This window comes from Lolium rigidum, unplaced genomic scaffold (genome assembly GCF_022539505.1).
Source record: "Lolium rigidum isolate FL_2022 unplaced genomic scaffold, APGP_CSIRO_Lrig_0.1 contig_1705_1, whole genome shotgun sequence".
Lineage (NCBI taxonomy): Eukaryota > Viridiplantae > Streptophyta > Magnoliopsida > Poales > Poaceae > Lolium > Lolium rigidum.
The window spans coordinates 508,921-522,157 of NW_025899900.1; the positions used below are offsets into that span (position 1 = coordinate 508,921).

General features: G+C 48.9%; 2 protein-coding genes across 2 annotated transcripts; both read left to right on the forward strand.

The window, feature by feature from the left end:
- The first annotated feature begins 1,166 nt into the window (after positions 1 to 1,166).
- Positions 1,167 to 3,205, forward strand: LOC124680450 (ammonium transporter 3 member 2). Its single transcript, XM_047215508.1, has 2 exons — positions 1,167 to 2,146; positions 2,694 to 3,205. The coding sequence occupies exons 1-2, from the start codon at positions 1,216 to 1,218 to the stop codon at positions 3,203 to 3,205; spliced, it is 1,443 nt and encodes a 480-aa protein (XP_047071464.1). The 5' UTR covers positions 1,167 to 1,215.
- Positions 3,206 to 6,127: 2,922 nt separating this feature from the next.
- On the forward strand, positions 6,128 to 6,687 carry LOC124680445 (subtilisin-like protease SBT3.17). Its single transcript, XM_047215503.1, has 3 exons — positions 6,128 to 6,315; positions 6,412 to 6,509; positions 6,611 to 6,687. The coding sequence occupies exons 1-3, from the start codon at positions 6,128 to 6,130 to the stop codon at positions 6,685 to 6,687; spliced, it is 363 nt and encodes a 120-aa protein (XP_047071459.1).
- Positions 6,688 to 13,237: the final 6,550 nt, after the last annotated feature.

The window sequence follows — 13,237 nt, forward strand, 5'->3', positions numbered from 1 at the left end:
TCTAAAGCTTTGACTAATTGGTGGACTGACATAATTTGAGGGGGGCCGACATCAGGCAGATATCGTGGACTCCTTAAACATGGAGCGCTACCGAATGATCTCAGAGCAAGTCCATGTGCAGACACCGCCATCTTTGAGTGCGCCGTCGAGATCTCGTTCAAGCGAGCGCCCACAGAGGAGGCTGGTCGCCTCATCATGGAGGTTGAGAGGTAGAGCCTGTTTGAGCTCGATGCTTAGCACCAGGCCCGCCCGCGAGGAAGCGAGGCTCGCCCAGAATATAGAGTCGCATTGTTGGCAGGCGACGGTGAAGGCCCAACAGCGGCAACAAGCTTCGGTGATGCATGCGGCGATGCTACATCGAGATACACGAAGTAAGTGTGGGGAGGTGAGCGAGAGGGCAGGCGGTGCAGCGGCAGTAGGGCTAGGCTTTGGTTTAGTTTAGTTTAAAATTTCCAAAGTTTGAATGAAATTTCTTAGTTTGTTTAAATTTGGTTGTTCACAATAATTTAGTGGTTTCTAATATTACAGTACCGATACCGATGCACCCGCAACATCTATTTGGGAAACGCATAGAGATGCTGTGAGGTTGGGCGTGTCAATGCCGGCAGAGGGTGGCACGGGCATTTGGCAGCTGGCACACCTGGTAGGCTCGTACGTAGCACTAGGTATGACGACCCGGCAGCACAGTATGGCCCGTGGGGCGCGGCAAGGTAGCAAACATGCTAGGCACGTCCATCTCGAGGCATGGTCTGCACGGCAGTGAACAAACTCGTCGACCCTCGCCGCACGGCTAGCTGTACACCGACGAAGAATCAGCTGTTGAGACGTTGATTCCTGGATCACCACCGTCGACCTCTCAAAAGTCAACGGCTCAGTTCGCTGTAGTATGTGATGCCAGCCCACAAAGGCCCAACGGAACTCGTAGAATATTCAATCCAGGGCTCGTAGATTCCTCCCTAGTAGTATCTCATTGTACGTACGATCGCTCTGCCTGGGCAACGGCTGGCCGGCGCGCGGGCACGTCACCGCTTGTCACCAATGGCCAGTGGCCGTGGATGTACTCTGCCGGCCACTCCCTATATATACTGCCGGAGAGAAGACTACCAGCTATAGCACTTACCTATTATTACACGGTGCACCTCCATCTAGCAAGCTAGCTACTAGCTTCCCTCTCAAGGCCGGCCGGCGCGGCGAGAGCAAGCTCCGCTAGCCAAGATGTCGGTCCCGGTGGCGTACCAGGGCAACACCTCGGCGGCGATCGCGGACTGGCTGAACAAGGGCGACAACGCATGGCAGCTCACGGCGTCCACGCTGGTGGGCCTGATGAGCATCCCGGGGCTGGTCGTGCTCTACGGCGGCGTGGTGAAGAAGAAGTGGGCGGTCAACTCCGCCTTCATGGCGCTCTACGCCTTCGCCGCCGTCTGGATCTGCTGGGTGGTCTGGGCTTACAAGATGTCCTTCGGCGAGAAGCTGCTCCCCTTCTGGGGCAAGGCCGGCCCCGCCCTCAACCAGGCCTACCTCATCGGCCGCGCCGCGCTGCCCGCCACCGCGCACTACCGCGCCGACGGCACGCTGGAGACGGCCATGATCGAGCCCTTCTTCCCCATGGCCACCGTCGTCTACTTCCAGTGCGTGTTCGCCGCCATCACGGTGATCTTGGTTGCCGGGTCGCTGCTGGGGCGGATGAGCTTCATGGCGTGGATGCTCTTCGTGCCGCTCTGGCTCACCTTCTCCTACACCGTTGGCGCCTTCTCCGTCTGGGGCGGCGGCTTCCTCTTCCAGTGGGGCGTCATCGACTACTGCGGCGGCTACGTCATCCACATCCCCGCCGGCGTTGCCGGCTTCACCGCCGCCTACTGGGTCGGACCCAGGAACAGGAAGGACAGGGAGAGGTTCCCACCAAACAACATCCTCTTCACGCTCACCGGGGCGGGGCTGCTGTGGATGGGGTGGGCGGGGTTCAACGGCGGCGGGCCGTACGCGGCCAACGTCGACGCGTCCATGGCCGTGCTCAACACCAACATCTGCACGGCGGCCAGCCTCATCGTCTGGACCTGCCTCGACGTCGTCTTCTTCAAGAAGCCCTCCGTCGTCGGCGCCGTCCAGGCCGTCATCACCGGACTCGTCTGCATCACCCCAGGCGCAGGTAGTACACATTTTTTCATCATCTGTACGTCTCTGTGCCCTCGATCGTCATGCATGCATGGCGCGTGGTCTAAGTCTAGGGTACGGTACGAAGTTGACCTTGAATTCAATATTGGCTGCGCTGCCAGAATAGTGGAGGAGATCCGTGCATCCTGCAAAAGATATCTTATCTGCAAATTAATCGTATTAGTAAAATAATTAGTACTGTACTGTATAGATAATTTGAACAAGTGAACAAGCAACGTCAAGCGCGTGGAATCTTAATGCATATTTTGTCAGGATGCACAAGAATCTCTGGTATGCCAGTTTGTCATGTCTACCTTAGTGCTTAGGTCAAGGCTAATCACCATCTCAAGTCAAGGTCTACTGAACCTGGGCACTTTGTTCAACTTTTCCACAAAATTTCCTCGTAGACAAATCATCACATCCAGAAGGAAACAAAGTTTCGAGTGTTCACATGGTGATCGTGTAAAGCAGATTTTTTTTTCTCTAGAAAAAAAGGTAAACTAAAGTGATTTTGACATTTTTTATCCATGGTGATTATACAGGTGTTGTCCAAGGGTGGGCGGCGCTCGTGATGGGCGTCCTCGCCGGCAGCGTGCCGTGGTACACCATGATGATCCTGCACAAGCGCTCCAAGCTCCTCCAGCAGGTCGACGACACGCTCGGCGTGATCCACACCCACGCTGTCGCCGGACTCCTCGGCGGCGTGCTCACGGGCCTCTTCGCGGAGCCGACCCTCTGCAATCTCTTCCTGCCGGTCACCAACTCGCAGGGCGCCTTCTACGGCGGCACCGCCGGCGGCGCGCAGCTCGGGAAGCAGATCGCCGGCGCGCTCTTCGTGATCGGCTGGAACGTGGTGGTGACGTCCATCATCTGTGTGGCTATCAGGTTCGTCGTGCCGCTGAGGATGTCCGAGGAGAAGCTCGCGATTGGGGACGACGCCGTGCACGGCGAGGAGGCGTACGCGCTGTGGGGGGACGGCGAGCTGTACGACGTCACCAAGCATGGTGAGGATGATGCCGAGCACGGCGCCAGCGCCACCGTCGCGCCTGTCTGATCACCCGACTTCCAGTGTGTAAAAGATCAGGTAGAAGAAATTTATCTGAAATCTATCGTACTTCCGTAGAGTACTAGCTAGCTAGCAAGTTCAAGCTACAGATGTTTTGTCACTTTCCATTTCCTTTTTATGTCATCCACTTACGTTCTGTTCTTTAAAAGGAAGGACATGTAAATTTGTAACACGCCGTACATATTTGTTCTTCGAGAATGAACACGTATATATTCAGCTTTGAAAGCTCTCAAAAGATAAACGGAAAAAAACTTAAACGAAGTGATATGTTCAAGAGGCGAATGTACGGTAAGCAAATTTAGTGCACATGAGCACTAGTACTTCCGGTTTTTAAAATAATTAAAAACTGTATTTTTGCGTTTCAAAAAATCATCAAATTTATTTCATGAATACATATACATGTTCTGAATACTCGTGCGAACTTTCAGTAAAAAATGCGTCGTATTTTGAGCTACATGAAAAAACAAATTTGTTGTTGTGTATAGGGCATATATTTGTCAGAAATTTGTTTTTTAGATGAAAAAGGGCATTGCCCCGGCTCCATTGCATGAAACCATACCACATCATTCAGGTTTTACAGACACGCACACCACACCTAGGGGGGAGCTAATATATCTCCCAGGAAGGCACACACCCACCCACTTCGACAAAACACCGATTGCATTTTCATGACCATCAAGCAACTACCATAGAAAGCTTTTTTGTGGTCACAGGGGAACCTAAACCTTGTCCACGCCCTTGAAGCACTCCCCATCACCCACCAGCATCAAGGCATTGGCCGCCATAGTCCTCGAAAGATCAGCAGATGCAATCTTGATATCCTTGTCCCCAGAATTGTTTTGATTCATCAACTCGATCCACTTCAGTAGATGTCATCATCTTCTTCACCGGAATTAAACAGGATCCGGTCACAAAAGTGGTGGTGGAGCATGAGCTAAAACCTCAAGGGAACTCACCTTCATCTTCATATTTTCTTTTTCTACCCCCTGAATTGCAGAATGCTCCATTGAGCAAGCAAGTAAGCCGTCCCGCATCAGATGACCTGTAAACTAATCCATGGTGTACGATTGAAGCACAAGTCATTCCTAATGAGCCTGGTAACCCATAATACCGCACATTAATCATATTAAGCACTTTATGAGTTTTATTCTGCTCCCAAAATGCAGCCAAGGATTCTAGTGAAACCTAGGAACATCCCAACCTAGTCAAATGCAAAATCTTCTGCCATATAGCTCTAGCAACCACACATTCGAAAAGAAAATGTGTACATGTTCCAGGTTCAATGCAAAAAAACACGTCAGATCATCCACATTTTGTCTCTTAACAAGATTATCTCTAGTGAGTATACTATTATGAAACAACAACCATAAGAAGAAATGAATATTTAGTGGTGTTTCAATTTTCCACACATTTTGTACATATGTAGGTAAAACCCCCCTAAAATTAACCACTACATATAGGGATTTCACACTATATATGCCATTTGGCTCAAGATTCCATAAAAGATTATCATCTACTTCACTAATCTGAAGGGTTTGGGTAATTTGTAAAATCTCATACGACAAAAGCATATGTTTGTGATCAAAACATCTTCTAAAAGTTACTTTAAGATGTGCCCACAACTCAGTAATAGTGCCATTTTGTTCATTTACCCGGAAGTAAATTTCCCAGTAAACTTGACCTTCTTTCAATTCCCCACTTTCCATTGATAACCAAGCTTAGCAGCTTTAACTGGCCAAACAACTCATTTTCAAAATGGTGAAACACCCACAGAGGAACAGGAGAAAATGTTTGAATTGCTGACTTTATACTTAAAGTCTATCACTTGTTTCCAAAGTTTGTTATCATCTAACCGGTATCTTTTAATCTAGGAAGCAAGGAGGCACATATTCATCTCAACTAAGCTCGGAATTTCTAGTACCCCAAACTCCTTTTTGTGATACAAAACCCAATTTTCTAAATGATACTTATAATGTTCCTCAGAATCATCCCACGTAAAATGGCCATCTATGAGTTAATCAAGACTATGACCCATTTAGAGAACTTTATGACACTCAACAAATAAATAGGGATACTAACAATGACACTATTGACCAGCTCCAACTTGGCAGCATGGCTAAGAAGTTTTCCTCTCCAACCAACAACCTTTTTTAAAATTTTATCAATTATATAGGTTGTAAGTCTTCTTTTTCAACTTCTTGTGGTGCAAAAGAACACCCAGATATTTCAAAGAAACACTCCTAGCGACAACTTAAAGTCTAAGAGACCACTTGTGCCTCATGTTCATCAAACCTAATGGGAATTAGGTTACATTTGTGGAAATTAATCGTCATCCTTTAAAGACATTTGCTTAAAGTAGGATAGGATCCACTTTAAGTTGGTTGCAGAAGTTAGGTCATATTTTAAGAATAACAAATTGTCATTAGCATATTGCATGCTAACAACGCCAGTGTTATTTAAACCTTGCATTAAACCAGTAATCTGTCATTTTTGCATAGCTAAAAATATAATATATTTTTCTCCAAAATTTCTACCGTGCCTTTGAAATGTTTATATGTATGTGCATATTTAATTTTAATTTTTTGGAATTTAAAAAATAGGATTTTCAAAACTCAGGAGCGCTGATGCTCATGTGCTAAAGACACTTTCCGAAATGTACGAGACTGTATGGTGTGCTCCGGTGACCAAAGTTTGAAGAGGGGAGGACACCGAAGAAGAAAAAAGCTTGAATGTATTAGCATGTACGGTGGTGCTATTTTTGGAGCCATGGCAACGCCGGGATATCCTTCCAACCAACCGGCGATTAGCTGTTCAATAGGAACCTCTCGTCGATCGCCTCCTCGTATATAAACAGGAAACCAAGAGCAGGCCAGGAAATCTTTCCTTCCTCTCCGACCGATTGATCTTGCAATGAAGCCTCCGACTGCAGCCTCCGTGCACCTCCTCATCGTCCTCCTCCCGCTCGCCGGCGCCGTCGCCATGGCCGCCGCCGCGACTGACGGGCCGCCCGCTACCTACCTGGTCTTCGTCGACCCCACGCCGCCCGGCGTCACCTGCATGAAGTACCACCTCGGCATTCTCTCCGCCGCCCTCGGCAGGTTCGGTTGACTGCCAAAATTGATTGGCGAGAGTGCCATCGTGATACATAGGTAGGCTTGTGCGTGTTAACCTGAGTCTGAATTACCTGAAAGAAGCGAGGAGAAGGCCAAGGCGGCGATAATCTACAACTACAAGAACGTCATCAACGGGTTCTCGGCCAGGGTCACGCCGTCCGAGCTCGAGGCCATCAAGAGTAAGCTCCTTCTATTTGATTATTCACCAAACGCAGTAACTAACCTTGCAATTTACTGATGCCTAATCAACGCGCCGCGCTGTTGATGCACCTTCATTCAGAGCAACCGCAGGTGAACCGGGTGCTGCCCAGCGCCACGTTGCATCTCATGAGCAGCAACTTCGACGGCGTCAGCTGAACAAGGCACACTAGCTCGGTTTGGTCTTTGTTTCCTGCCTATTCTGTGGACGAGCGGAGATCGAACGATGAAGAGAATCGATGTAATCTCGATGATGAGGATGTATGTAATGTCAATAGCTAAAGCTCCTGATTTTTGCACGCATTTATATATTTCCTTGCATGATGTAGGAAAAAAAAAAGGTCCTCATAGATCTGTATGTACATGTATGGTTACACGGATCATGGATGTGGACTGAATAACAAAACAGCTAATGCGCAATCGCCTGAAAATTCCACACGTTATGAACAAGTTTGTTCCTAATTATAAGACGTTTTGGTACGCTGGGTCAGAGGTGGGGGTGGGGGGGGGGGGGGGTTGGAATTGACGATTCTGATTGTGGAACACATAAATCGACTAACCGTTGGATGGTCTCCTGCTAAAAGCATTTTTTTCTTTCTTACAAAAGTATTACTCCCTCCGCCGCCGCCTCGTACCCCTCCTCCTCCACATCATCAGCAGCAGCATCCTCCTTCTCCTCCACCACCACATCATCAGCAGCAGCAACCTCCTCCTCCTCCACCTCCACGTCATCAGCAGCAGCAACCTCGTCCTCCTCCTCCTCCACATCATCAGCAGCAGAGCAACCTCCTCCTCCTCCACCTCCACATCATCATCAGCAGCAACCTCCTCCTCCTCCACCACCACATCATCAGCAACCTCCTCCTCCTCCTCCACCTCCACATCATCAGCAGTAGCAACCTCCTCCTCCTCCACCTCAACATCATCAGCAGCAGCAACCTCCTCCTCCTCCACCACCACATCATCAGCAACCTCCTCGTCCTCCTCCACCTCCACATCATCAGCAGCAGCAACCTCGTCCTCCTCCACCTCCACATCATCAGCAGCAGTAACCTCCTCCTCCTCCACCTCCACATCTGCAGCAACCTCCTCCCCAACAGGATCCTCCGTCGCCGCCGCCGCGTAGCCATCTTCCTCTGCAGTAGCCGCCTCCACCGTCTCCTCCTCCTGATCCTCTGCAGTCGCGTACCCCTCCTTGTCTTCAGTAGTGGTGTCGTCGTCGCCACTGGCGTAGCTTAGTGCAGTTCAGGGGGGCCACCGCCCCCCCCAGCATATTGACATTTAGGCTTTAAAGCCTTATAAACTAGCCCATTTGCTCCCCCAGATTCGAAAAAATACACTCTAATTTTGGCCTCTTTGCCCATTTGCCCCCCCATGGAGTTGGTCCAAGCTCCGCCACTGGTCGTCGCCCTCGTCGTCCACCGCTGGCGCGTCCGCCTCCGCATGGCCGAGCCCCTGCTCGAGATCCGCCTCTGCAGGGAGGGCAGGGCAGCAACCAGCACAGGCACAGGCACAGGCACAACTCCCTGCCGAGCCGCGCCCACGTTGACGCCCGTGTTGCGAAAAGCGAGTGCGCCCAGCGCGCGGCCACCTGCCTCGATCCAGGAGACGGCGTCCTCCCCTCTGCGCCTCCATGCAGTGGCCTCCGCATCTCTGCCCTCCTTCACGCACTTCTTCTCCATAATCTTGCAGACCACGAAGCTCCTGATCGAGACGCCAGCGCCGCACGCGAATATCAGAAGCGTGGGGATGGCTGCATCCGCGACGTAGCTCAGCGCGGCGCTGACCACGTGGCCCATGCCTCCCACATGACCAGCCATCTCTCCCCTCGATCGAGCTGTTCAAGGAGTCTAATTCTGCGCTCAGTGCACCTAGCCGGAGGCCCTGAGTTGTGTGTGGGGTGGACGATGATCAGTCCCATTTATTGCTGTTTCCCTTCCCAAATCCGGAACTTTTATTAGCTAACCTAGAAAGAAGTTCATATAACCCCCACAAGTTTTAGAGTTGGGACACTACACCCCCTTAAGTTTAAACTAGCACACTTAACTCCCACATGTATACAAAACCGGGCAATTGACCCCCTAGTTCTGATAAGTTGTTTTGCAGGCTGGTTTTGGTGACGTTGCACTCTATTATTGGCACAACGTGGCATGAGTTGCTAAAAGAACAGTCAACATGCATGTGTGCCGCTCGCGTTCCGTCGCTGCCGCGGCGAGCTTGTTTTTCTAGTGAGTCCTGGTAAAGCTCCCAAATGACGTATTTTTTTTAAACGAGGTCCTCGATAACGGGACATGAAGGCTCCTTTTTTATTTTATTGAAATTTCATTTTACACAATTAATTTCATTTTATTTACATGCAAAGCTTCCGCATAATTTCCTTCGGATTGAGCCAACATCCGTTACGGTCGTTCATTCTATTCAAAAAATCTCCGTTGCAAAACCCCTTGTTCACTAATAAATCTATTAATTAAACTCATGTTTCTATAATCAATTCGATCTCCCGGGCCAATCCGAGGACGCCTACGAAAAGGTTGTTTAGATTTACGAAAAGGTTTTTTGAATTTACGAAAAGGTTGCTTGGATTTACGAAAGGGTTGCTTGGATTTACGAAAAGGTTTCTTAGATTTAAGAAAAGGGCCTTGACCTCCCGCACGGGCAACCTCCACCATATGATGCCGACGAGTCCATGAGGCTGACTGACTCCCAACTCCACAGCTACGTCACCTCGCCGTACCAACATTGTTTAGCGCCCAAGACAAAACAGAGCTGATGGTGTGAGGCCTGAGCACAGCGCGGCCGCGCGCGCACTGTGCATTCATCCAAGCACGCACGGAACCGTGCTCCAGCAGACGCATCACCTCTGGCCCTCGTACACGCCGGCGAGCTGTGGTGGACGGCGACAAGGTGCAGCTCCGTGGCAGGGTCTTGGTGCTGCAGCCCCCATGAGGCGTCACTGCATGCTCCGACGCGGCCAGGACTCAATCCCCATCCCCACCATCGATGTCATCCACGTTCAACAAAAGCTTAGCGGCGAGTTCTGTACTTCTGTTGATGCGTTCATAGGTTCAGCTAGCTAGCTTAGATAGATTAACATGTGTGCTTGCTTGCTTAGCTTACGTGCAGATCGAGCCAGATAGAAAGTCTCTAGAATTTTGTACACGCGTGTGTTGCTCTCGGCCAAAATCACTGGCCCGCTCAATCGACTTCGGCGAGCCAGTTCTTGTCCATAAATCACTTTGGTAAGACACACTCGCAGCTGGGATCTGTTAAGCTTCATGCACTAGCCACTTGAACCAAAAGTCTGAACTGATGGAAAGGGCTAGGCAATCTACTTATACACTTCACAACACCCCCACTCGCGTGTGACGGGAGAAGAGAAAGTCAACACGTGAAAGAAGAAGAGCACACCGAAACAACGGTGGCTAATTAAAGAGGGAGGCAACAGCAATTTTTAGGCTTAATTGCGAAAACCAAGATTTGAACTCGAGATCTGGGGCTCGGATACCATGTTAAGCTTCATGCACTAGCCACTTGAACCAAAAGTCCGAACTGATGGAAATGGCTAGGCAATCTACTTATACACTTCACAACAGGATCTACGCGAGAGGAGTGAGAGGCAGATGTGGGTGACATAGAACGGAAGCACGACCGACAGCCCCGCAATGAACCTCCTTAAGCCGACGTTCCATCCGCTGTTGCTGCTGGATTGCCACCCAGGCCCCAACGGCGACGCCCTGGCTGATAGTCTGAAGAGAGAGGAAGACCACTTGTTGGCACAAAACCACTATCCACCTCAGCAAAACTCTACAAAACAGCTAAGAAAGTGGTGAGGGGGTCAATTGCCCGATTTTGTAAACATGTGGGGGTTAAATATGCTAGTTTAAAGTTAAGGGGGTGTAGTGTTCCAACTCTAAAACTTGTGGGGGTTATATGGACTTCTTTCCCGTTGGACGGTCTCCTGCTAAAAGCATTTTTCTTTCTTACAAAAGTATTACTCCCTCCGGCCCTGAGTAGTTGTGGCAGGTTCAATGAATTTAGATATATATTTTTAATCTGCACTTTGCCTACAATTGCGGCAAGTATTTGTAGCCGGCCGGTGGAAGTAAAAGTTTCTGACTTGCTGGCCTGTTATTCTAAGAGAAACATGAAGAACCCACGGGCCACGAACCACGCCTAATAACATTTCGAAGTATATAAAGGTTAAAGCAAGATGCACAATGTAAAGTTGGCTCGAATAATACCTGCCGTAAATACCCATAAATATCTGGCATGTTAATCTAGAGCGACTAACCGGAAAATGTTATATATATCGCTTGAAACAAGTTAGGACACCGAATTGTCCACCATTAAACCGACCAGGAACCCTCGAAACTCATGTACACCCACCAGCGCCGCCAGAAACCCGCGCTGCACATTCCAGGGCGGGTGTGTTTTTTTTTAATGTAACCATATATATTAGACAATCTGTTTACAGAGATTACACATATGGTCACCATACAAGATAAATATTTGCATCAAGCAACTTTGCACAAGAAAACTCACAAGAAGTAAAACTACAAGTTCACCCTTGGAGAAACCTGTGCCTCGCCGAAATATCGTCCATCTTCCTCCACTGCCACCGTGGTAGCACTGGAAAAAGAGGCAAACAACCACCACACCTAGATCTGGGAGAGCACCATCGCATTCAATGATGCTTTTTGAGCCGATGAATCGGGTCGTCGCAGAGGACGAGCCCGAGACTTTGTGGCACGTCGGCCGGGGATCTTCCCCATGGTCACCAGATCCCAACACCGTCATCATCTCCAGACTCAGTCGAAGAAGACAAACGCTGCCGCCTGCCGTCATCCTCACACACAACTGCAAGACGCCAGACATAACTGCAGCAGCCAACGCAACCGACACCCGCGAGAGTGCCGAACGCCAACCGCCAGACACGAATCTTACCAGATCCGAAGACCGGCAAGAAGAAGACCAGGCCACCTGCCCTCCGACGTCACCGGTTAGAGCGACGCCGAGATGGAGAAAGAGCAGAGGCAAATTATTCCGACGCGACGCAATCTTCTCCATAGAACGGCGCTCCAAGAAAACACTTGCCAATAACTACTGGCCGGAGCCGATACTCCGGGGTTCCCACCCCCTCCCGTCGCCGGAACGGCCGACGGAGGAGGCAGGGACCGGCGGCTGGCCGGTGTAGTTTGCTGGCACAGATCGCCCCGTTGTCGGAGCGGTTCCTGGTTTCGTGGGAGCGGTTGTCCCCGCAGCGGGAGTTCTCGGTTTCCTATTATAGCTAGGTACTGGGTCTAGGCGGGTGTGTTGGGCCAACCCGCACTAGCTTTTTTTATCTTTCTTATTTCATTTTTTCCTTTCACTTTTGTTATCTTTTCCGTATATTTTAGCATTTCTGCTTAAATTTGAAGTTTTATTAATCTATATGTTTCCAAAAAAATAAAAAAATCTGAATTTTTTAAAATTAAATAGTTTTCACGTATGAACATATCTTAAATTTGAACATTTCCTAAAAATTGAAAAATGCAAAATCAAAAAACATTTTAAAAATCTAAACTTTTTAAATATGAACATATTTAGAATATGAATATTTTTCGAATTCAATCATTTTTCAAAGTCAAAACATGTATAAAATTTTGAAAAATTTCAAATTTTGATTTTTTTAAAATTTTAATATTTTTTGTATCTATAAATTTAAAAGAAACATAAAAGAAAAATAACAGAAAAATAAAACTAATGAAAGAAAAGGAAAGTAAAAAATGAGACAAAAAGCTGCGAACTAGGCTAGGACCATACCCAACTGAGGGTTGTGCGGTGCTAGGTAAACACAGACCTGGTATGGGAAACCCTATTCGCCGCTCTGTGCGCAAGCAAATCGCTCCCGCGTGAAGTGGGCGGTCTGGTAGGTCGGCCCATTAGCTGCGAATGGATGATGGTTTTGCTTTACTTTTTTTTGGTTTTATTTAGATATTTTGTTTTTTCTCGACTTTTTCGGCTTTTGCTAGTTACATTTTTCTAAACTTTTTAAGAATATGAGTTTTAATTTTTTTGACCATTTTGTAAATCTAAACATTTTTTATTTCTGAAAAAATTGTAATTTTTTCATGTTAAATTTTTTTAAATTTTGAAAATTTTCCAGTTTTGAACACGTTTCAACTTTAATTTTTTAAATTTGAACAGAATTCTTCGAAACAAAAAAAATGAAAACGGTACTACTATGACTACAGCTTTGTCTCACGGCTACTATGCGAAAATGGGCTCGCACCGGCGCGCCCCAAACGGCGTCGGCGCTTTCCCGAGCCCAATAGAAGCGCCGGCAATCCCGTATCGGCCCCTTGTCCAAGGGCACGAATCGGGCGTGCCGGCGTCTCGCGAGGCGGAAAATTTTGGGTGTGGGAGCCACCTGTCAGTGACACCATGGCGTCGCGCGGGATATTTTACCGCCACGATGCCGGGCCGGAAACTCTTCCGCCACGACGCCGTGCGGGAAATTCTCCCGCCACCGCACCGCGCGGGAGGTTTTTCGCCTCGCCGGCGGTCTATATTATCCCTCCTCCTCCGCCTCATTGGTGCAAAAACCCTAGAAAATCGTGGAGGCGGACCCGCAGCTAGCAGAGTACGAGGCGTGGGAGGAGGCAGCGCTAGCGGCGATCGTAGATGCCTACATCGCGGACGAGCGGCAGGACCAGGAGGCGGAGCGGCG

What these genes read in the sequence shown, in the direction of transcription:
- LOC124680450 (XM_047215508.1), top strand. Translation starts at nt 1,216, where the DNA reads ATGTCGGTCCCGGTGGCGTACCAGGGCAACACCTCGGCGGCGATCGCG. An exon ending in CTGCATCACCCCAGGCGCAG is followed by an intron (nt 2,147 to 2,693) that starts GTAGTACACATT and finishes GTGATTATACAG; the next exon opens with GTGTTGTCCAAGGGTGGGCG.
- LOC124680445 (XM_047215503.1), top strand. Translation starts at nt 6,128, where the DNA reads ATGAAGCCTCCGACTGCAGCCTCCGTGCACCTCCTCATCGTCCTCCTC. An exon ending in CTCTCCGCCGCCCTCGGCAG is followed by an intron (nt 6,316 to 6,411) that starts GTTCGGTTGACT and finishes ACCTGAAAGAAG; the next exon opens with CGAGGAGAAGGCCAAGGCGG. An exon ending in CGAGCTCGAGGCCATCAAGA is followed by an intron (nt 6,510 to 6,610) that starts GTAAGCTCCTTC and finishes ACCTTCATTCAG; the next exon opens with AGCAACCGCAGGTGAACCGG.